This window comes from Bolinopsis microptera, chromosome 3 (assembly GCF_026151205.1).
Source record: "Bolinopsis microptera isolate Bmic1 chromosome 3, MBARI_Bmic_1.0, whole genome shotgun sequence".
Taxonomy (NCBI): Eukaryota; Metazoa; Ctenophora; class Tentaculata; order Lobata; family Bolinopsidae; genus Bolinopsis; species Bolinopsis microptera.
The window spans coordinates 2,051,420-2,074,950 of record NC_087074.1 but is presented as its reverse complement, the minus strand read 5'-3'; the positions used below and the strand labels follow the sequence as shown (position 1 = coordinate 2,074,950).

Sequence of the window (23,531 nt, the reverse complement as noted above, 5' to 3'; positions counted from 1 at the left end):
ATAATGAATATCCCATTTCACAGCCACATTTTATGTGTCCTCAATTCCGGAGTACTTGTCTTACTAGGGTGTCCCAATCGTCTCAACTGTTACTGTCTCTGTTAGGTAGGGATCATGGTGTTTTTAGCCCTGTAGTCTGATTAATTCAAATCATTATACATTATATTATACATAATAGGCACACTTTAATGGTATGATATTTGGTCTAGTGATCCTTGTTAGTAAACTAGTGGTATGGTTGTCGTGGAGACAGCATGTCTTGGTAGAAACTGCACATACCGATATTAGAAATTTTGTAGAGTTATTATTAAATGATTATTCTGCTCGATGTTAGCGTTCTATAATTTCCATGGCTACCAAACACCTGGTAATTAGTCCTCAACTGTTCTGAAATAAACAGTTATTCACTGAAATGAAAATTAACGCTCGAAATTTTACATTTTACAAAATCGTATAATTTCTTTTATTATGTTAGTTAAGAAAATAGCACGTTTTACGCCTCACATTCGGTCACACTAAACGAGAGAAGGGTCTTCATTTATTGCGAGCGCGCGCGCGGTGGCGGCCGTTTAGACATTGCATATATTATTGACTACTTCGCGCTCTAGGAGCTATTATCAAATAAATCGATCTAATAAATAGATAATGCATTACCGATCGATCGTTGAATCTATCATTAGATTAGATCCAGTGCATATCAATTATTGGTTTCATATTCTGAAAAATGGGGAGGCAACCAATGAGCTCCTTTTAACGTTCATCCAACTTTTGACCGTTTTGATCAGGATCGATAAGTTTTGTTAGCACCACTATGTGCCGCCCCTAATCCCCCAAAATACATCGCACAAGTCTTACAGTCTGAACATTTCAGTGTTAAATTACAGCATTACAACTGAGACATTTATAATCGCTTAGACTCGATGGCGAATAACTGCATAATGTCTAATGAAAAGCTCAAATGGTCAGAACCATCTTATTCGCTGCACAGGACGCCTCATATGTCCCTGATGGTGTTACAATCCATCCCCTGATCCTAGCTCATCACTCATGCTACAGAATTCTGTTGAACCCTTGATTTCGTATCACACAACGATTATACACGTATTGGTATCACGTTGAGTTGCGTCATGTTATCGCCAAGCAATTTAAATCGTAAGTGGCTTCTCAGATGAGGAGTATGATATTATGACGTAATCTAGCTACTTGCCATAGCATGCAGTGAAATCTAGCGCTCACAGCAACTTGAAAACGAGTACAATGAACAATCCTTGACACTGACTAAACCGTTGCACCTTGTCATAGACATATTTATTTATTTAAAACCTTAACTGGATTCTAGTGATAACCCGACTATTCTGCAATTTGGAAATCTGAAAGTCAGCGACTCTTGTCCAAATGCGACTGCATCTTCTTGCAGATTATGTATGTAAATCATTGCTACCGAGAGCATCAGGTTTTTAGAAGCTTTGCAGCGTGAGGACAATTGGCTTTAATTACCTGATTGGTATCAGGGAGGTTTAATAAATTAATAATGTAATTATATTATTAATGAATTTCCTTAATATAGCATTGTGATGCTAACATGATTGAAAGTTGATACATAAAACATTTACCCAAAACATTTGGAGCCCTGCAGTGTGAAGGCACTAAACAGTGATTAGTAATCACCAGGGAGATAATTACAATTGGTACTGACCACCAGGGAGCTAATTAGCGATTCGTTAGTCATTGTAATTATAGAACGTTGCGAGCAGTATGGTAATACAACATAATGACGTATGTACAATTTGATACATAAAACATTTAACCTGAAAGCACCCCAACTTTGGACAATACCCCTGTTAAAACCCACCAAGAGAGGTCTAGAGTAACCATGGTAACCAAGAGGGGTGCTTCAGAGGTTCCCGTGCATTATGACTGGGCTGTTGCTTACCTGATTATGTAAAACAGTGACACTCCCTCATCATCATAACCAAGTACAGCCGGTTAGACTAGAGTAACCATGGTAACAATACTACTAGAGTTGCTAGAGTAACTACTACTCACATCTAGTTTACTAGAGCAGCATATGATGTTGCTAAAACACGTACCTGATGGTTATACAATTAGAGCTCGCCTCTCGGCCATGCCTACCTCAGCCCCAGTTAATAGTTGTGTCTAGATCCGTTTAAGCAGCACCAACTACCCCTTTAAAAGTGTCCTAGCAGGATTCACGTACTCTAGTTAGACGTTTACTCTAGTTCGACACTTACTCTAGTTCGACACTTACTCCAGTTCAACACGTGCTCCAGTTCGACACGTACTATAGTTCGACACGTACTCTAGTTCGACACGTACTCTAGCTCTAGTTCGACAAACCTTTAAGATCGACTAACTAAAGTACGTGTCGAACTAAAGTACGTGTACCAGATTAGCACGATATAATCCCCCTCCATCCATCCTCCTCTGTAAGAACATGATATATAATTGGGCTTCTTCTTTTTAGGGATCGTTCACATATTATAACGTAAGCTAGCTTAGGAGAGAAGGGTGTTTGGAAAAGTTTACACTATTTTGATTTAAATAGCTGGGGGAGCCGAGTCGAGATAAGAGTGGGGGTCTAAAAAGCCAAAATCTAGCAAACGTAATGCTAAGATCACTAATTTAAGAGGTTGTTATCTGTTTACATAGTGTAGGTAGGTAGTGACTAGTTAGATTGTCATTGTGCTTTGTGTTGGACGGGTAAACTGGGCGTTGTTTTTAGGAAGTTTACTTGTGCTGACCCCCCCTCTCTTGTTCTAGTTAGTAAGACGAATGTCTAGCTAGTTTGTCTACTGTCTAAAGATACTAGATACGATATAATCCCCCCCCCCCCCCCCCCCCCGTGCGAATACAGCTGGGATCTTGATAAAAGCTATGATAACAGGGAGGGGGTTGCTGGGAGGTTGTAGTCATTGTTCTTTGTCTTGTTCAGCAGATAAACTGTGTGTTATTGTGTGGCGCCTCACTTCTTGTCCCTCTCTCTCTTGATCTGGTTTGTGTCTAGTTAGTGAACATTACCTTATATGGTAGTGTAACTATGGTAAAACTACCATATAAGGTAATGTTCTCTGGTAAGTGTGTGTCTAGTGTCTACGAAGTATAGACCGCATTATCAGACATGGCTCCATCTATAATATTGGTCTAGTTATATTTCGTATCTAGACAGTATTACGAAATCAGTAGATACTGATCATGTTATTACAAATGTCTACTTCTGTAGAATTAGTCTCGGGAAACTAATACGTTTATTTTTTTAAAGCAGTCTGACGTTATAAAATTATAACGATAAATTAGAAGTTGTAACTTGCGATATTCATTAATATTTAATACCCAATGTTTTTACTCTAAATAACCCCTCCTCTAGCAATGGCAGCCCCCGATCAGACCACCTCAGCCTTGTTCGTTGCGTTTGATCGAAACAAAGACGGCCGGCTCTCCTACGAGGACCTTCGTCAGGGATTCAATAAGTCCGGATACAGGATCAGTGGGGAGGAGCTGAAAGCACTGGTTGATAGGTTTGATACTGATGGAGATGGGGCCCTGGACTTCCCCGAGATGTTGACGGTGATGGCATGTTTACACAAGTCAAACAAGGCAAGGGATGATCTTTACAAGATATTTAACGCTATGGACGCCAATGGTAAGTGGAGGAGGATGGTAAAGAGATCAATCTCAATATAATAATGCTAGCTTTATTTGCCTCGAGATGGATCAAATCCAGCAATGTTTATCAAACATTGTATGTTCTTTTAAATAATTATAACAGTGAATAATTTTCAGGAAACAGGCAGATCAGTAAAAAGGAATTGCAGACATCGTTGGCGTTGTATTGCGATCAGAAAGTTTCAGACGAAGAAATGGACGAAATAATGTCCCAGGTCGACTTTGATAATGACGGGTATATGTGCTTCAAAGAGTTCTCAAAATGTATTCATCTCTTCAAAAAATAAAGAAAACAAGAATTAATGAATCATCTTTTGAGTCAGACCCTATCAGAAATATAAAAAGTAATACATTGTGTGTGAACGATATCGCTGTTTTACCTTGCTAACCACTACAACCAATAACAACCTACAACTTAAACCAGATGCACCAAAATAGGGTGTTCAATGTCTAACTCCACAGTTTACATGATATGGATGGAAATTAAAATATGTATGATATCAGAACTGTGTGTAATAATAATATTCATCATCCAGAAGTTAGACATTGTTCTTCTAATTCATTACAAAATCATTTGTCGGCTATTAGTTAAACTAGCCGAGATTGTTGTAACTAAATTTCCAGGCTGATGTGTATTAATATTATATATATTATATATATTATGTATATTAATTAATAACTAGACTCGACTGTTCTTATTGTGTTGTAGAGATGACTCCTCTCGGCAACTCCTTCATCCCTTATACACACTATACACTGTACAATGTACATTATTCATTGTATATTGTACATTGTACAATGTATATTGTACAATGCACACAGTCCACATTCAGATTATTGTTTCATGTAAATAACTCTGTATTCTGTAACTAAGATTGTATATATTCATGTTAATTTTCTCGCTTTTCGTTTTTCAAACAAAGGTTTGTATGCAGCAATTAATGGTTATTATCAGAAATATAAGTCAGTATACTTTCAGAGTTTATCTTTAATGTTTAACTTTATCTTACTTTTTGTTAATGTATGTTTCTTTAGAGATGATGATTATCTGTAATGTTGCACATTACAACACATACTACAACATTACAGATCATCATTATGTAATGTTGTAGTATGTGTTGTATTCTGTTAATAACTCGCAGCTCTTACGTCATCACTTTCTCATTTTACTGCGCTAGTTTTTAACATGTAACATATTAAAGTATGGATGAGATCAAGCACACTGATTATTGACATTACATACTGGAACATTGTGCACAACAATTTGCACAATTTACGCTATTTACAACGTCCGTTTAGTTTATCAGTCAAATAAGGCTAGGATAAAGGCTATCCTACCGTTTTCTTCAATTAAACAAACCATTTTACTCTAGGGCATCAGTGTAAAGATCGTTTGTGCCGTTAACTAATGTGATCACTAGTTAACTGTTTTAGTTAATACTCCAAAGTGGCTAAGGTAAAAGATCTTTATTTTCTTGTAATACACCCGCCCACTAATGTACATTGTACAAGGTGTACATCCTAAAATGGTTGTCAGAAATTCCGTCCATATCAGAAGTTAACATTTATTATCTTTAAGTATATTATTTATAAATATTGTGTACCCTAAAGTATGCCTGATATGTGCGTTTCATGTTTAATTTTATTCAGTTATTTTACTTTTTAACCTGCGAGTGTATATTCTGTGAAGTGTTTTTATCTGATTGAATAGTTTTCCTGGTAAATGGTTAGCGTATAAGCTCATAATATATGAATGTACTTATATTTTAAGTATGATAATAACTGATTATATTCTTTGCTAATATTATCCATGTACATTAATTATTCGTTTGAAATTTGTGAGTTTTACTTTTGTCACGAAGAAGTTAGAAATAAGACGGAATAAATCTAACTCTAAATTCAAAAAGTCCACAAAACACTCAAATTTAGTAAACATTGAAAGGAAAACAATTTTTCACCAGGTTATCCACGTACTCTAACCTCACCTACACAGGTTGATGACACAGAAGATAAAATTCCAAGTAGTCTACGCTACAGGTAGTGACGATGATTACAGCAGCTCGGCCCTGGAGGACCACGGTCCCTCTGTTAAGGGTTGGAGATCTGAGCGGTTCTGTGTGTTCCCCCAGGAGCTCGTCCTTCAGCTCCCTAGTAGCATCAGAGTGAGGAAGTTGCAGCTGCTCTCCCACCAGTTCCTGATAGCTAGGAAGGTGGAGCTATATGTGGGGGAGTGTAGGAGGGGAGGGTCTGCGGGGTATCAGAGTGCTTCTTTTGATAGGTTGGGGTATATTTCCTTTGAGAGCAACGAGAAGACACAGTTTAAAGCAAGGGAGTTAAAGTCGGTACATCTGGACTGTACCGGCACCTTTGTCAAGCTAGTGTGTCAGAAGAACCATGTTAATAAACACAACATTTTTAACCAGGTAGGGATCGTGGCGGTGAACATTATCGGGGAGTATCTCTCCAACTCTCCGGATAAACCAGAGTCTTACCGGGATATAAACATAGCTAATGAGAACACTGATCCAGTGGTCATGGGGAATATAAACAAGCCTTCAAACATGTCTCTGATAGACGACATCACCTTTGGGGTGTACCAGGATCCGGAGGTTGCCAGGGTGATCCAGCAGTTAGAGAGGAAGAAACACCTAGCTATAGAGGAGGAGAAGTATGACTTTGCTAAGCGCTTGAAACAGGCTATCGGTGATTTGTATAAAGTGGGGGAGAAGCTGGGGAGGCTGGAGAAGGAGAAGAAGGCGGCTGTAACCGAAGAGAACTATGATCTTGCTCAAGCGAAGAAGATTCAAGCGGATGAGATCAGAGTGGTTGTGTTTCAGCAGCTGAATATCCAGAGTCTGCTTCAGTCAGACCGACTGTTAACAGACGACACCCCCCACGTCTTAGTCAGGTCTCCACCCCACCAACTCCCAGCTTTACCAGACCCCTCCCCCGCTCCACCTCCCACCTACAATCAGCCTCCTTACCAGCAGCCCCCCAGTGCAGTTCCCTCTCTCCACTCTGACGGTGGTTACATTGCCGCCCCAGATCAAGTGCCAGAACAGCCGGTGAGATCCCGGGGCGGGGACCGTCCCATCCCTACTCTAGCTAACAAGACGGCACAGGAGCTGGAGGAGGAGGAGGTGGAGACTCCAAGGGACCCTGACGGTCCTGACGAGCACAGTATGAAGGTAGCTCATGATCTGAACCAAGCAGTGGACCTGTTCGGACAGGTTACTGTTGCGTGTCTGTTCTGCAAACAGTTTGCACTCCGAGAGAAGGGCATCAACCAGATATCAGAGACCCTGTCCACTCTTGAAACCTCCTCTCCAACATACTCTGTCAGAGCTCTCATCCAGGTCTTTCAACAAGCCTTCACTGATCCTGTCTACAACACCTTGACAGTCAATCTGGATGTTTTCAAGTCATTGCTTAAAAGGGATGTTCTTTCAAAGGGCCATACAACGGAGCTATGTAATCAGACCCTTCCTATCTTATTAAGGCGGGTCGGGGAAAACGTTCGAAACCGAGAATTGATCATGTCCTCATTTTTAGAAATCAGCAAAACTAAGCACCTAATGGCAGCTCCAACAGTGCCGAACATAACGGTGTCTGTCTGTAAAGAGAAGAATCCTAAAGTGTTGACTGCAAGGTTGCTCCTACTGGAAAACCAGATTGAAAACTCAGGCTTGGAACAAAGTTCCTACACGGTTGAACTGGTGATGAAGTTTGTAGCCCCAGCTCTGACTCACACTGCACGGGACGTGAGGGATGCGGCTATAAAGATCACCCTGCTCATGTACAAACAGTATGGGGACCCTGTTAGGAAGCACCTACCTAAGGACGAACCAATCTTGAGGAAGAAACAGCTGATCTGGAAGAAGATATTCGAATCATTTGATGAGATAGACGGGAAACCTGTCCACAAGCCAAACGAGCCGACAGCTGAAGACAAGAAAGCTGCTCAAGTAGCCGCCCTGAAAGCCGAGCTAGCCTCACTTCGGGAGATGGCTGCTGGAGCTAACATAGACGTGCCGGAAGAGTTGAAGGAAGGTAACGAACACATGAAAATGAAACCTGGTGGGATCAAGAAGAAGAAGAAGAAGGCTCCTCCGGGGAAACCCGCTCCAATAGCAGAAGAGAAGCCCGGAGAGCCGGAAATAGAGGATACACTAGACAAGACCTGCATGTTCTGTAACGAGCACAATGAGAAGTTCAACGCTGAGACTCTAGACGTTCACTTCTGGAGATCCTGCCCGATGTTGAGCAGGTGCTCGCACTGCTCACAAGTAGTGGAGATAGCCGGCACCACCACTCACCTCCTGACGGAGTGCACTGCCCAGGAGAAGTTCCAGCCTTGTAAAGACTGCCAGCTAGCGGTGGAGACCGGGACAGATCACACGTGTTCAGTGCAGCCGGGGGAGGGGGAGACGCTGTGTCCGCTGTGTATGGTGTCAGTGAAGGATGGAGAGGAGGGGTGGCGGCAGCACCTCATGAGTGCTGATGGGTGTAGGAGTAACTCGAGGAGGGAGCAGAAGAAGTAGATTTGTTGGCACACAGCCAGTTGGCACACAGATTTTATTCATTTTATGTGTCATGTGGGGTGAAGTAATTTGTAAAGTGTACATATCGCATGTTGTTAGGAGGTCGAGAGAGTTTGGAGTTCAGAAAGACAGATTCAGGCAGTTTTGGGAGTAGTTATTGCCTCTTCTGGCATGGACAGATTTTATCTTATTTATAACAATTATAAGGAATTTAATATTACTATTCAGAAATTGTTAGGAAGAATGTTTAGTTTCAGAGTTCAGATGTAGTAGTGTTAAAGAGTTGGCTGAGGGCCAAGTTCAGATGTAGTGTTAGAGAGTTGGCCGAGGGCCAAGTTCAGATGTAGTGTTAGAGAGTTGGCTGAGGGCCAAGTTCAGATATTGTAGTGTTAGAGAGTTACTAGATACACTGGCTAAGGGCCTGTGTTTGTGAAGGTGATTTATATGATGTACAGATTAATTTGAATTTTTATGCATGAAAGTTTCTTCGTGAAATACAGCACTATTATTACATATATTATATACGACATGGTTCAATAAAATATATTCAAAACTCTAATGAGTATTTATTCTGGGGATTTAAATGTTTTCTTCAAAATGTATTCCGTTTTACCGAATATTTATGTTTGTTATATTATATATATGGCCATGGTCCACATTTTAGAGGGCGCAACGAATATTTTCGTGACAATTTTCATTCGACCAGAAGCTTTTCTAAACGACCAGAAGCTCACTTGAATTTACACGGAAAGAACTGAGCTCATGTTTATTAGGAAATGAGAATGAAATATCGCCATGTATACAGTCACGGATATTCTTTGTTTCCTCACATATTTAAAGCAAAACTGATTTGATAGGGTTTATATAAACGTAACGCAGTGCTGTAAAGTACCATAGCTATTGATTTTAAACATGAAAATACTTTCTACACCCATATTTAAAGCTTATTACAATTATTATAATCTATTATAATTTATTAAATAGCTTACTTTCCTTGAACTCATGCAGAATTTAGTACAATATTCGGCAAACTTGATTCTTTATGTCATTTCTGTTTTTCCACGTTCTTCCACAAGATTGTATCTATAAAATTTAAGCTATTTGATAAGTCTGAAGGAAAGTGAGAAAATTAGAAGAGATGTGTTTTCCCAGTGTCTTGTTAGAAATTTGTATTTGTACTATTGTAAAAATATATAAATATTTGCCTTGCAATAATTTTATTGATATTTATTCGTTGGTTTTCTTGATCCGATTCCTCGAATACAAAGTAAAATGCTATTATTGATCCTATATTTAACTATCCTGAAACTATAATTATATTATTGAGTGAAACAGCACGACTCTAAAATGCAGTCAATACCTTGTATTATTTTGAAGTCACGTTGAACTAACAGTACTTAAACACTAGGTATGCAGAACTAACAGCCCTTAAGGGGGGGGGGCCAATGGATATTTTTTTGTGAAACTTGATTTCGAGATAGCAGTTGACCAACAAACTAGGACCAGTGACCGAACTTTTGAGGGGGTCCTGGACCCTAACCGCCAAACGGTGCCTGCGGGGCAGCCACGCCCATATTTGGTCCAAATTAGGCCCAATTTAGCCAAATACCCTGAACATGCCCAAAACCCAAATTTTAGGTGCTCTACTTGTAGCTAGTGGTCTCCTGAACTCGTATATGAAATTTCATCAAGATTGGACAAAAAATGACTGAGTTATGAGCCAAAAACCATATGCCCATATTTGGGCATACGCACCAAATTTGGTAGATTTCGTCCCATAAATTGGTCAAATATCAATATTTTTCACTGAAACTTACTTTATATGAAAGGTAAGCCTAAACTACATATTCTCTGTAAGTTATAGCTTTATATCTGTTTAAATGTGGATACTAAGGCGAAAAGACCACAAAAAATGAACTAAATTGCCCATATCTTGGTTCGCGATATTCGCGGAATTGATCTCATTGAAATTGTAACAACTCGATCAGTTTTCAAAATTTTTCCATGAAATTTTCGGAATCGACTCGAAATCGCATTTCCACCTTAGTTTGAGAACAGATTTTTGATTTAGGCCTCCAAAAAAATTTGGCGGCCAAATTCCAAAATTTTCCCGGAGAAATTCAGAATTTGGCCGCCAAATTTTTTTTGAGGCCTTAATCAAAAATCTGTTCTCAAACTAAGGTGGAAATGCGATTTCGAGTCGATTCCGAAAATTTCATGGAAAAATTTTGAAAACTGATTGAGTTGTTACAATTTTAATGAGATCAATTCCGCGAATATCGCGAACCAAGATATGGGCAATTTAGTTCATTTTTTGTGGTCTTTTCGCCTTAGTATCCACATTTAAACAGATATAAAGCTATAACTTACAGAGAATATGTAGTTTAGGCTCACCTTTCATATAAAGTAAGTTTCAGTGAAAAATATTGATATTTGACCAATTTATGGGACGAAATCTACCAAATTTGGTGCGTATGCCCAAATATGGGCATATGGTTTTTGGCTCATAACTCAGTCATTTTTTGTCCAATCTTGATGAAATTTCATATACGACTTCAAGAGACCACTAGCTACAAGTAGAGCACCTAAAATTTGGGTTTTGGGCATGTTCAGAGTATTTGGCTAAATTGGGCCTAATTTGGACCAAATATGGGCGTGGCTGCCCTGCGGGCACCGTTTGGCGGTTGGGGTCCGGGACCCCCTCAAAAGTTCGGTCACTGGTCTTAGTTTGTTGGTCAACTGCTATCTCGAAATCAAGTTTCACAAAAAAATATCCATTGGCCCCCCCCCCTTAAACACTAGGTATGCAGAATTTGGCCCGCACCTTGTGCCGCAGAACCCCTCTCATCAGGACCCCTCCTGTAGTCTCTAACTCTCTCCCACTCGGCGTTGCCTCATCACGGCAGCTCTCCGCTGCTGCCTGGAACCTAGGTGTCCTGAACCACACCGCAATAGCTGTACCTGACCTCCAGAAATCAATAACATTCTACAGAGACGTGTTGAAAGCTGCTGTGTCGGAACCAGAGGACCTGCCTGATCACGGGGTTACCGTGGTGTTTGTTAACCTCCCCAACACTAAGATAGAGCTACTCTACCCTCTGGGGGAGAACAGTCCTATAGCTGGCTTCCTGAAGAAGAACAAGGACGGGGGTATCCACCACGTGTGTATTGAAGTGGATGATATAGAGAGTGCAGTGAGGGAGGTTAGGGAGAGGGGGATCAGGACGTTAGGGGAGAACACGAAGATAGGGGCTCATGGTAAACCTGTCATGTTTCTCCATCCTAAGGATTGCGGAGGTGTTCTCATGGAACTGGAGCAAAAGTGAGCGGGATTGTTAGTGAGCTTTATAAGTTTATTAATAGTGAGTTGACTGCTTTAAGAAAATTTTGGTAGTGCTAGATATTTATTTTAAGTTTATGATAATACAATTGCTTTTTATGATGCAATGCTTTGAAACTCAACTTCAAACCTAGGTGTGTCTGTTTATGTGATCTTTTTTGTATAATTTTTAGTTTTTAAATACTGTAAAGTGTAAACATTTTGCGAATCCTGTAGTCTTCTTATCACCTGGTTCTTAGTCTTCATTTTATTTAGGTTCTTAACCTTTTACTGTAATTTCTAGATACAAAATTATAAACGGTTCTTATTTTTGTAAAATATTTGCAATCCTTGAATTATCACGAATCATGAAGTTCTCCATCTCATTTATTCCAATATTTCATACAACACGTCATCATTAACAAAGTCTACCCTATAAGTGATGTGCTAAGTGCGACCATGTAAAGAGAAACAGAGAAACCACTACATCTGAATCTCCCATTTCCAGCTGGGCTTGTTTGACTGGTGTGTTTGGGTACCTTTATTTAAAGAACTCCAGATATGGACGTAGATTTCAAGATCCACACTGCAAAGCAGCGGGAAAAGGTAAGTTTAAAAATGTGTTCGTAATTAAAACTAGATAATATTATCTGTATAGTTAAAACTAACTAGTCATTAGAATGACCTCACCATACCAAATATAAATATCTTAATTTTACATAGAAACTAAAACTGTCTTTTTGAATTATTTTATCCACTTATCTACCCCTAATTTTGATAATCTGTGCGCAGGTGGAAGATATATTTGATTTCGAGGGCTGTAAAATAGGTCGTGGAACGTACGGTCACGTGTACAAGGCAAAGCCAAAGCGAGCTAATGCTGATGTGGGCAAAGTATACGCTCTCAAACTTATCGAGGGAACAGGTTTGCATTGTTCTGTAGGTCGCATTGTTATTAAATTCAGTATTTTTTCCTTTTCACCCTTTTGAAAAAAGGCAATAGTGAAAGGTTACGAATGGAGGTTTTTGCAGAAAAACGTGGATTTTGGAGAACGAGATAGGTGGGTTTAAATATGTCGTGTGTCCTTCCTTCCGTTCGTTACCATGGCCATGCAACGAAAAAGTTGGGCGCGCGCGAGGATTGCTTGCGGAGATGTGATGTATAGATAGCCTGTGATCTATGAATGCGCGGCGCGACTGTGTTTTAATGTATATGATGCATGTAATGTATAATATTACTATTAGGTAATACGCCCAATTTGTACGTGGCACGCGTAGTGTATTGATGTGTACACGAGTATAGTTTACCTTTGCTGATAATTTCTTGAATTACAGATACAAGTTAAGTTCTACGGCAATTGAACTGAATTTCAAGTGTTTCCCGTATTTGATGCATAATTTATCAATATTATTATCATGAAGATTGAAGTGAGCTGATTGGAGCTTATACTTAAATTTATAGTAAATGTGAAATGGAAATCTAGCGTCCGCCAAAACGAAACAACGGGCGCAATTCTTGTTAGATTTGATGAATACTCCCGGAGTCCGGACGGAATTAATCTACTCTTTAAATTATAGAGTCATTTACTTGCCAGCTTCAATCCTTTATAATATACAATATCATTGCGCAATCCCATGCTCGCTGTTCCTCTCCAACCCCTCCCTCCCAGTACATCCCCTCAATCCCATGCTCGCTGTTATTCTCCAACCCCTCGCTCCCAGTACAGCCCCTCAATCCCATGCTCGCTGTTCTTCTCCAACCCCTCCCTCCCAGTACAGCCCCTCAATCCCATGCTCGCTGTTCTTCTCCTACCCCTCGTTCCCAGTACAGCCCCTCAATCCCATGCTTGCTGTTCTTCTCCAACCCCTCCCTCCCAGTACAGCCCCTCAATCCCATGCTCGCTGTTCCTCTCCAACCCCTCCCTCCCAGTACAGCCCCTCAATCCCATGCTCGCTGTTCTTCTCCAACCCCTCCCTCCCAGTACAGCCCCTCAATCCCATGCTTGCTGTTCCTCTCCAACCCCTCGCTCCCAGTACAGCCCCTCAATCCCATGCTCACTGTTCCTCTCCAACCCCTCGCTCCCAGTACAGCCCCTCAATCCCATGCTCGCTGTTCCTCTCCAACCCCTCCCTCCCAGTACATCCCCTCAATCCCATGCTCGCTGTTCTTCTCCTACCCCTCGCTCCCAGTACAGCCCCTCAATCCCATGCTTGCTGTTCTTCTCCAACCCCTCGCTCCCAGTACAGCCCCTCAATCCCATGCTTGATGTTCTTCTCCAACCCTTCGCTCCCAGTACATCCCCTCAATCCCATGCTCGCTGTTCTTCTCCAACCCCTCCCTCCCAGTACAGCCCCTCAATCCCATGCTTGCTGTTCTTCTCCAACCCCTCGCTCCCAGTACAGCCCCTCAATCCCATGCTTGATGTTCTTCTCCAACCCTTCGCTCCCAGTACAGCCCCTCAATCCCATGCGCGCTGTTCCTCTCCAACCCCTCGCTCCCAGTACAGCCCCTCAATCCCATGCGCGCTGTTCCTCTCCAACCCCTCGCTCCCAGTACAGCCCCTCAATCCCATGCTCGCTGTTCCTCTCATACCCCTCACTCCCAGTACAGCCCCTCAATCCCATGCTTGCTGTTCCTCTCCTACCCCTCGCTCCCAGTACAGTCCCTCAATCCCATGCTCGCTGTTCCTCTCCAACCCCTACCTCCCAGTACAGCCCCTCAATCCCATGCTCGCTGTTCCTCTCCAACCCCTCCCTCCCAGTACAGCTCCTCAATCCTATGCTCGCTGTTCTTCTCCAACCCCTCCCTCCCAGTACAGCCCCTCAATCCCATGCTCGCTGTTCTTCTCCAACCCCTCCCTCCCAGTACAGCCCCTCAATCCCATGCTCGCTGTTATTCTCCAACCCCTCGCTCCCAGTACAGCCCTCAATCCCATGCTCGTTTTGCAGAAACAGACACGCAACAGTAACCCGTCCGAACAGGTCCTGACTGCTTGTTCAGATCATGAGCTACCTTCATACTGTGCTCGTCAGGACCGTCATGGGTCCCTTGGAGTCTTCCAACCTCCTCCTCCTCCACTCCTGTTGCGTCTTGTTATTAGAGTAGGGAGGGGAACGGTCCCCGCCCCCGGGATCTCACGGCTGTTCTGGCACTTGATCTGGGGCGCAAATGTAACCACCGTCAAGAGGAGAGCAGGAACTGCTCTGGGGGGGGGGGCTGCCTGGTAAGGAGGCAGAATTGTAGGTGGTAGTGGAGTGGGCGGGGGGGGGTTTCTGGTAAAGCTGGGAGTTGGTGGGGCAGTGGGAGGACCTGACAAGACTTGGGGGGTGTCGCTGTTATCATCGGTCTGCCTGACTGAAGCAAACTCTGGATATTCACTGCTGAACACACAACCACTGCTCTGATCTCATCCGCTTGAATCTTCTTCGCTTGAGCAAGATCATAGTACTCTTCGGTTACAGCCGCCTTCTCTCCCTTCTCCAGCCTCCCCAACTAGCTCTTTCTTGTTTTTATCTTTTTTTTTTCTTATTCTTCTTCTCTTTCTCCGCCCCACTTTTTTACAAATCACCCGATAGCTGTTTTCAAGCGCTTAGCAACGTCATACTTCTCCTCCTCTATAGCTAGGTGTTTCTTTTCTTCCTCTCTAACGGCTGGATCACCCTGGCAACCTCCGGATCCTGGTACACCCCAAAAGGTGATGTCGTCCCTATCTGAGACATGTTTGAAGGCTTTGTTTAAATTTTAAAAAAAAAAAAAAAATATTCCCTCCCATGACCACTGGAATCAGTGTTCTCATTAGCTATGTTATTATCCCGGTAAGACTCTGGTTTATTCCTGATAGAGTTGGAGAGGGATACTCCCCGATAAGTGTAGAGGGGGGGGGGGGCGCGCGGGGGGGGGGGACGGGGGGGGGGGGGGGGGGGGGGGGGGGGGGGGGGGGGGGGGGGGGGGGGGGGGGCGGGGGGGGGGGGGGGGGGGGGGGGGCTGGGGGGGGGGGGGGGGGGGGGGGGGGGGGGGGGGGGGGGGGGGGAAACGGGGGGGGGGGGGGGGGGGGGGGCGGGGGGGGGCGGGGGGGGGGGGGGGGCGGGGGGGGGGGGGGGGGGGGTTGGGGAGGGGGGGGAGGGGGGGGGGGGGGGGGGGGGGGGGGGGGGGGCGGGGGGGGGGGGGGGGGGGGGGGGGAGGGGGGAGGGGGTAGTGACCCCCCGCCGCGGGGCCACGAACGAATCCCGTACCTGGTTAAAATGTTGTGTTTACTATTTAACATGGTTCTTTCTTCTTCTGACCACACCTAGCTTGCAAAGGTGGCCGGTTACAGTCAGATGTACCGACTTTAAACTCCCTTGCTTAATTAAAAAACGTGTCTTCGTCCGTGTCTCCAAAGGAAATATAACCCCCAACCGTATCAAAAGAGCACTCTGATAACCCCGCAGAGAAACCCTCCCACCCCCCCCTTTAACACCTCCCCCACATATGCTCTCTCTCTCTACTCTCTCCACCTTCCTAGCTATCAGGAACTGTGGAAGAGCACGGCAACTTCTCAACTCTGGATCTAACGAGGGAGCCTGAAGGAACGACTCCTGGGGGAACACACAGAACCGCTCAGATTTTATCCCCCCTATCCAACCCTAACAGAGGAGCCCGTGGTCCTCCATGGCCGAGCTGCTGTAATCATCGTCACTACCTGTAGCGTAACTACTTGGAATTTTATCTTCTGTGCATCACAACCTGTGTAGGTGAGTTAGAGTACGTGGATAACCTGGTGAAAAATTGTTGTTTCCCTTTCAAATTGTTAACTAAATTTGAGTGTTTTGTGGACTTTTTTGAATGTAGAGTGAGATTTAATTCCGGCTGATTTTTCTAACTTCGTCGTGACAAAAAGTGAGTGGGTTCTGACATGGGGGGGGGTCGGGGAGAGGGGCGGGGGGAGCAGGGGGGGGAGGGCGGGGGAGGGGAGGAGGGGTTCGGGGGGGGGGGAGGCGGGGGGAGCGTCGGGCAGTGGGGCAGGGGAGGGGGAGGATGGCGGGAGAGAGGGGGGGAGGGGGGGGGGGCGGGAGGGGGGGGGAGGGGGGTGGGCGGGGGGGGGGGGGGGGGGGGTGGCGGAGGGGGGGTATTCTGGGAGTGAAGGGCGGGGGAAAGAATAGGGGGGGGTGGGGAATCAGGTATATGGGAGGGGGGGGGGTAGGGCGGGTGGGGGGAGGTGGGGGAGCGGGGGGGGTGGGGGGGGGGGGGGGGGGTAGAGGGGGGCGGGGGGGAATATGATAGGTGGAGGGGGGGGGGGGGGGGGGGAGGCGAGGTCAGTGATGGGGGGGCGGGGGGTGGGGGGGAGGGGGGGAGGTGTTGAGTGGGGCGGTAGTAGGGGGAGCGCGGGGAGGGGAGGGGGGGCGGCGCGGGTTAGGGGACAGGGGGGGGGGGGAAAGAGACAGGGTGGGGGGGGGGGGGGGCGAAGGGGGTAGGCTATGGGAGGGGGGGAAAAGCTCTGTGGGGGCGGGGGGGGAGGGGGGGGGGAGGGGGGGGGGCGAGGAGGGGGGGAGGGGGGGGGGGGGGGGGGGGGAGGTGGAGAGGGCACTCGGGGGGGGCGGGGGGGGGGGGGGGGGGGGAGGGAAGGGGGGGGAAAGGGTAGAGAGAGGTATGGGGGGGGAGGGGGGTGGGGGAGGGGAGTGGAGTTGGGAGGTTTAAGGGGGAAGATGAAAGGCGGGCGGGAGGGGGGCAGGGGATATGATAGGGGGGAGGGGGGGATTCGGGGGGGGGTTAGGGGGTACAGAGAAGTTGGGAGGAATTATGTTTAGATTGTGAAGATAGGTGGGGGGGGTGTGGGGGGAAGGCTGAGGGTATGGAAGGTAGGGAGAATATAAAATTTTTTGAGTGGGTGGGGGGGTTGTGGGGAGGAGGGAGGGGGGAGGGGGCGAGGGTTGTGTGAAGGGGGGGGGGGAGGGGTAAGTTGGTGGGAGGGGGTTTGAAAAGTTTGGGATGGTGTGTTGTGAGGGGTTACCGTTGACAAGGGGGTGGTAGTTATTATACAGGATCGAGTGCAATTTAGGTCGGCACAACGAACTTTACACTGATGCCCTAAGTAAACTGGTTTGTGTAAGTGAAGAAAAAACGGTAAGAAAGGAATAGCCTTTTATACTTCCCCTAGCCTTATTTGAGACTGATAAAACTAAAACGACGTTGTAAAATAGCGGAATTGTGCAAATTGTTGTGCACAATGATCTTCCCAGTATGTCGAGATGTCAATAATCAGTGTGCTTGATCTCATCCATACTTTAATTATGGTACATTTAAAACTAGCGCAGTAAAATGAGAAAAGTGATGACGTTAAGAGCTGGCGAAGTTATTAACAGAATACAAACACATACTACAACATTACATATTGATAGATCTGTAATGTTGTAGTATGTGTTGTAAATGTGCAAAACATTACAGATATTCACAGCTCCTAACGAAACATACAATTACCAAAAATTAAGATAAAGTTAAACATTAAAGATAAACTCTGAAAGTTTACTGACTTATATTTCTGATATAACCATAATGCTGCATACAAAGACATTTTGTTTGAAAAACGAAAAGCGAGAAAATTAACCTGAATAATATAACATCTTAGTTACAGAATAACAGAGTTATTTACCGGAAACAATAATCTGAATGAGGACTGTGTGCATTGTACAATATCAATTGTACAATGTACAATATACAATGAATAATGTACATTGTACAGTGTATAGTGTGTATATGGGAGTGAAGGAGTTTGCCGAAGGAGTCATCTCTACAACACAATAAGAACATTCGAGTCCCTAGTTATTAATTAATATACAATAATATATATAAAAATATATATTAATACACATCAGAGCAAGCCCTGGAAATTTAGTTTACTACAATCAGCGGGCTAGTTTAAAACTAATAGCCGACATGATTTTGTAATGAATTGAAAACAATGTCTAAACTTCTGGATGGATGAATAAATTATTTACACACAGTTCTGATATCATACATATTTTTTATTTCCGATTCCATATCATGTAAACTGGTGGAAGTTAGACATTGAACACGCCTATTTTGGTGCATCTGTTTAAGTTGTAGGTTGTTTATTGGTTTTAGTGTTACAAGGTAAACAGCGATAATCGGTCACAACACAATTATTACTTTTTTATATTCTGATAGTCTGACTCAAAAGATGATTCATTAATATTCTGTTTTCTTTATTTTTTGAAGAGATGAATACATTTTGAGGAACTCTTTTAAGCAACATATACCCTCATATCAAAGTCGAAAACCTGGGACATATTTCGTCCATTCTTCGTCTGAAACTTTCTGATCGCAATACAACGCCAACGATGTCTGCATCCTTTTTACTGATCTGCCTGATTCCTGAAAATTATTCACTGTTATAATTAGTTAAAGAAACATACAATGTTTTGATAAACCATGCTTGGATTTGATCCATCTCGAGGCAAATATAGCTAGCATTATTTATGTGATTGATCTCTTTACCATCCTCCCTCCCACTTACCCATTGCGTCCATAGCGTTAAAATATCTGGTAAAGATCATCCCTTGCCTTGTTTGACTTGTGAAACACACCCCCCCTAACCCTACAAACCCCCGAGGCCATCACCGTCAATCAAGTCGGGGAAGTCCCAGGGCCCCATCTCCATCAGTATCAAACCTATCAACTCATGCGTTCAGCTCCTCCCCACTGATCCTGTATCCGGACCACATTGAATCCCTGACGAAGGTCCTCGTAGGAGAGCCGGCCGTCCTTTGGTTTCGTGGATCAAACGCAACGAACAAAGGCTGAGGTGGTCCTGGACGGGGGGGGCCTGCCATTGCTAGAGGAGGGGTTATTTGTAGAGTAAAAAACATTGGGTATTAAATATACAATGAACTATTCGCAAGTTTTACAACTTCTAATTTTATCGTTATAATTTTATAACGTCCAGACTGCTTTCAAAAAATAAACGTATTAGTATTCCCGAGACTAATGTCTACTGAAGTAGACATTTGGAATAACAAGATCAGTATCTCTGATTTTCGTAATACTTGTCTAGATACGAAATATAAATAACAGATAGACCAATATTATAGATGGACCTTGTCTGATAATGCGGTCTATAACTTCGTAGACACTAGACACACACGTTACCAGAGAACATTACCTTATATGGTATTTACCATAGTTAACACTACCAATAAGGTAATGTTCACTAACTAGAACACAAACCAGATCAGAGAGAGAGGACAAGAAGTGAGAGCGCCACACATTAACACACAGTTTATCTGCTGAACAAGACAAAGAACAATGACTACAACCTCCCACTAATAGCCAACATCCCCCCCCACTCCCCCCCATTCCCCAACAATGGGCGGGGGGCTCCCCGACTTCGCCAGAATGGAGAGACGAAAGCCCTCCCGAGGGAGGTGAAAGAGGGCTCTCATCATCGTGCAACCCCCTCCCTGTTATCATAGCTTTTTATCAAGGAATCCCAGCCTGTATTCCGCACGGGGGGGGGGGAGGGGGGGATTATATCGTATCTAGTAGCTTAGACCGTATCAAACTACTAGACATTCGGTCTACTAACTAGAACAAGAGAGGGGGTCAGCAACAAGTAAACTTCCTAAAAACAACCCCCCCAACCACCCCACAGCCCCAGTACCACGCGCAGGATTTACCCGTCCAACAGCAAAGCACAATGACATCTAACTAGTCACTAACTGAATTACTAACTTACTCGACCTTTATGACTTACTACTAACTGACATTACTCTACGTAACATTTTCTAACTACCTGTTGTATTACTCTTAACTTGGGGGGGGGGGGGCTACGGGGGGTTGATTTGTACTACTAACACTCTTCATACTATAGACAACTTACCTACCTACACTATGAAACAGATAACAACCTCTTAAATTATTGATCTTAGCACTACGTTTGCTAGATTTTGGCTTTTTTAGACCCCCACTCTTATCTCGAATCCGCATCCCCCAGCTATTTAAAAATCAAAATATGTAAACTTTTCCAAACAACGTAACTCCTTCTCTCCTAAGCTATGCTTACGTTTATAATCTGTGAACGATCCTAAAAACGACGAAGCCCACTTAATATCATGTTCTTAACAAGGAGGATGAATGAGGGGGATTATATCGGGCTAATCTGGTACACGTACTTAGTCACACGTAACTTTAGTAGTCGATCTAAAGGTTTGTCGACACAAGAGCTAGAGTACGTGTCGAACTAGAAGTACGGTCAACTATAGTACGTGAGGTCGAACTGGAGCACTGTGTGAACTGAGTAAGCGATCGAACTAGAGAAGTGTCGAACTAGAGTAAATGTGGCGTCTAACTAAGTACGTGAATCCTGCTAGGACACTTTTAAAGGGGTAGTTGGTGCTGCTTTTAAAAACGGATCTAGACACAACTATTAACTGGGGCTGAGGTAGGCATGGCCGAGAGGCGAGCTCGATGGGTAATATCCACAGGTACGTGTTTTGAGCAACAATCATATGCTCTCTAGTCAACTAATGTGAGTAGTAGTGTAACTCCTAGCAACTCAAGTAGTATTGTTAACCATGGTTACTCAGGGGTCTAACCGCTGTACTTGGTTATGATGATAGGGAGTGTCACTGTTTTTTACATAATCAGTAAGAACAGCCCAGTCCATAATCTCTGCAACGGGAACCTCTGAAGCACCCTCAGTGTTAACCCCACAGGTTACGTCTAGACCTCCTTGGTGGTTTTTAAAACAGGGGTATTGTCCAAAGTTGGGGTGCTTTCCCAGGTTAAAATGTTTATGTATCAAATTGTACATACGTCATTTATGTTGTATTACCATACTACTGCTCGCAACGTTCTATAAATTCAATGTCTAACGAATCGCCTAATTACTCACTGGTGGTCAGTACCAATTGTAATTATCTCCCTGGTGATTACTATTCACTGTTTAGTGCCTTCACACTGCAGGCTCCAAATGTTTTGGTAAAGTTTTATGTTATCAACTTTCAATCATGTTAGCATCACAATGCTATATTAAGTAAATTCATTAATAATATAATTATCATTATTTATTTGTAATTAAACCTCCCTGAACAATCAGGTAATTATAGCACAATTGTCCTCGAGGACGCTGCAAAAGCTTCTAAAAACCTGATGCTCTCGGTAGCAATGATTCATACATAATCTGCAAAGAAGATGCAGTTCGCTTTTGGACCAGAGGTCGCCTGACTTTCAGATTTCCAAATTGCAGAATATTCGGGTTATCACTAAATCCATTAAGTTTTAAATAAATAAACATGTCTATGACAAGGTGGCAACGGTTTAGGGGTCAGGTCAAGGATTGTTCAATGTACTCGTTTCACCCCAAGTTGCTGTGAGCGCTAATTTTCACTGCATGCTATGGCAAGGTAGCTAGATTACTCATAATATCAGAAAACGCCTCATCTGTGAAGCCACTTACGATTTAAATTGCTTGGCGATAACATGATCGCAACTCCCAACGTGAGACCAATACGTGGTATAATCGTTGTGTGAAACGAAATCAAAGGGTTCACAGAGTAATTCTTAGCATAGTGATGAGCTAGGATTCAGGGATGGATTGTAACTCCATCAGGGACATATGAGGCTCCTGTGCAGCGAATAAGAATGGTTCTTACCATTTGAGCTTTTCATTTAGACATTAATGCAGTGTTCGCCATCGAGTCCTAAGCGATTATAAATGTCTCAGTTGTATGGCCTGTAATTTTACACCTGAAATGTTCAGACTGTAAGACTGTCGATGTATTTTGGGGATTAGGGGCGGGCCACATAGTGGGGGGGGGGGCTAACAAAACTTATCGGATCCTGATCAAAACGTCAAAAGTGGAATAACGTTAAAAAGGAGCTCATTGGTTGCCTCCTCCCTTTTCAGAATATGAAACCAATAATTGATATGCACTGGATCTAATCTAATGATAATCAACGACGATCGGTGAAGCAATATCAATTTATTTAGATCGATTTATTTGATAATAAGCTCCTAGAGCGCGAAGTAGTCAATAATATATGCAATGTCTATAAAAACGTCCGCCACCGCGCCGGGCCGGCTCGCAATAAATGAAACCCTTCCTCTCGTTCGTTTAGTGGTGAACCGAATGTAGCGTAAAACGGTGCTATTTTCTTAACTAACAGAATAAAAGAAATTATACGATTTTGTAAAATGTAAAAGTTCGAGCGTTTAATTCTTCATTCTCATGTGAATAACTGTATTTAGATTTTAATTTCAAGAACAGTTAGGACTAATTACCAGGTGTTTGGTAGCCATGGAACTTATAGAACGCATAACATCGAGCAGAATAATCCTTTAAATAATAACTCTACAAAATTTCTAAATATCGGTATGTGCAGTTTCTAACCAAGACAGCTGTCCTCCACGACAACCAGACCACTGAGATTACTAGCACAAAAGGATCACATAGACCAAATATCATACCATTAAAGTGTGCCGTTATGTATAATATATGTTATGATTGAATTAATCAACTACAGGGCTTAAAAACACCAGGATCCCTACCTTAACAGAGACAGTAACAGTTGAGCGATGGGGACACCCTAGATAAGACAAGTACTCTCCGGAATTGTGGAACACTTAAAATGTGGCTGTGAAATGGATATCATTATTCCGATATCTAATATGGTAAGGGGCAGGAACAGGAACAATACAAACGCTTGCATAGTGCATACTGAGTACTGACGAACGTTTTCAGTTTAGCAAATGAAACTTAAAGACCACACCCCCAATATAAAACCTCACCGTGCTCCCAACGACACTAAAATACAAACGACAGTAAAAATACAACGACACGAAAATACAACGACAACAGAAATACAACGAACACTGGAAATACAACGACAACTGAAATTCAACGACACTGGAAATACAACGACACTGAAAAATACAACGACACTGAAATACAAACGAACCCACACAGAAATTAGGACAACCTAAACCAGA

At 43.4% G+C, this 23,531-nt stretch overlaps 4 protein-coding genes across 4 annotated transcripts in view; 3 read left to right on the top strand and 1 right to left on the bottom strand.

Annotated features, from left to right (window-relative positions):
• LOC134813324 (zinc finger CCHC domain-containing protein 8-like) overlaps positions 1–23,531 on the bottom strand; it is a 101,634-nt gene that overhangs the window by 45,294 nt on the left and 32,809 nt on the right. The gene's annotated exons all lie outside the window — the stretch shown is intronic.
• Positions 3,083–4,131, top strand: LOC134812458 (calmodulin-4-like). Its single transcript, XM_063819890.1, has 3 exons — positions 3,083–3,092; positions 3,386–3,661; positions 3,802–4,131. The coding sequence occupies exons 1-3, from the start codon at positions 3,083–3,085 to the stop codon at positions 3,969–3,971; spliced, it is 456 nt and encodes a 151-aa protein (XP_063675960.1). The 3' UTR covers positions 3,972–4,131.
• Positions 5,682–9,167, top strand: LOC134812698 (centrosomal protein of 104 kDa-like). Its single transcript, XM_063820204.1, has one exon. It carries the CDS (start codon positions 5,682–5,684, stop codon positions 8,223–8,225), a length of 2,544 nt encoding a protein of 847 aa, XP_063676274.1. The 3' UTR covers positions 8,226–9,167.
• On the top strand, positions 11,030–11,551 carry LOC134812457 (ethylmalonyl-CoA/methylmalonyl-CoA epimerase-like). Its single transcript, XM_063819889.1, has one exon. It carries the CDS (start codon positions 11,030–11,032, stop codon positions 11,549–11,551), a length of 522 nt encoding a protein of 173 aa, XP_063675959.1.

What these genes read in the sequence shown, in the direction of transcription:
- LOC134812458 (XM_063819890.1), top strand. An exon ending in TAACGCTATGGACGCCAATG is followed by an intron (nt 3,662 to 3,801) that starts GTAAGTGGAGGA and finishes AATAATTTTCAG; the next exon opens with GAAACAGGCAGATCAGTAAA.
- LOC134812698 (XM_063820204.1), top strand. Translation starts at nt 5,682, where the DNA reads ATGACACAGAAGATAAAATTCCAAGTAGTCTACGCTACAGGTAGTGAC.
- LOC134812457 (XM_063819889.1), top strand. Translation starts at nt 11,030, where the DNA reads ATGCAGAATTTGGCCCGCACCTTGTGCCGCAGAACCCCTCTCATCAGG.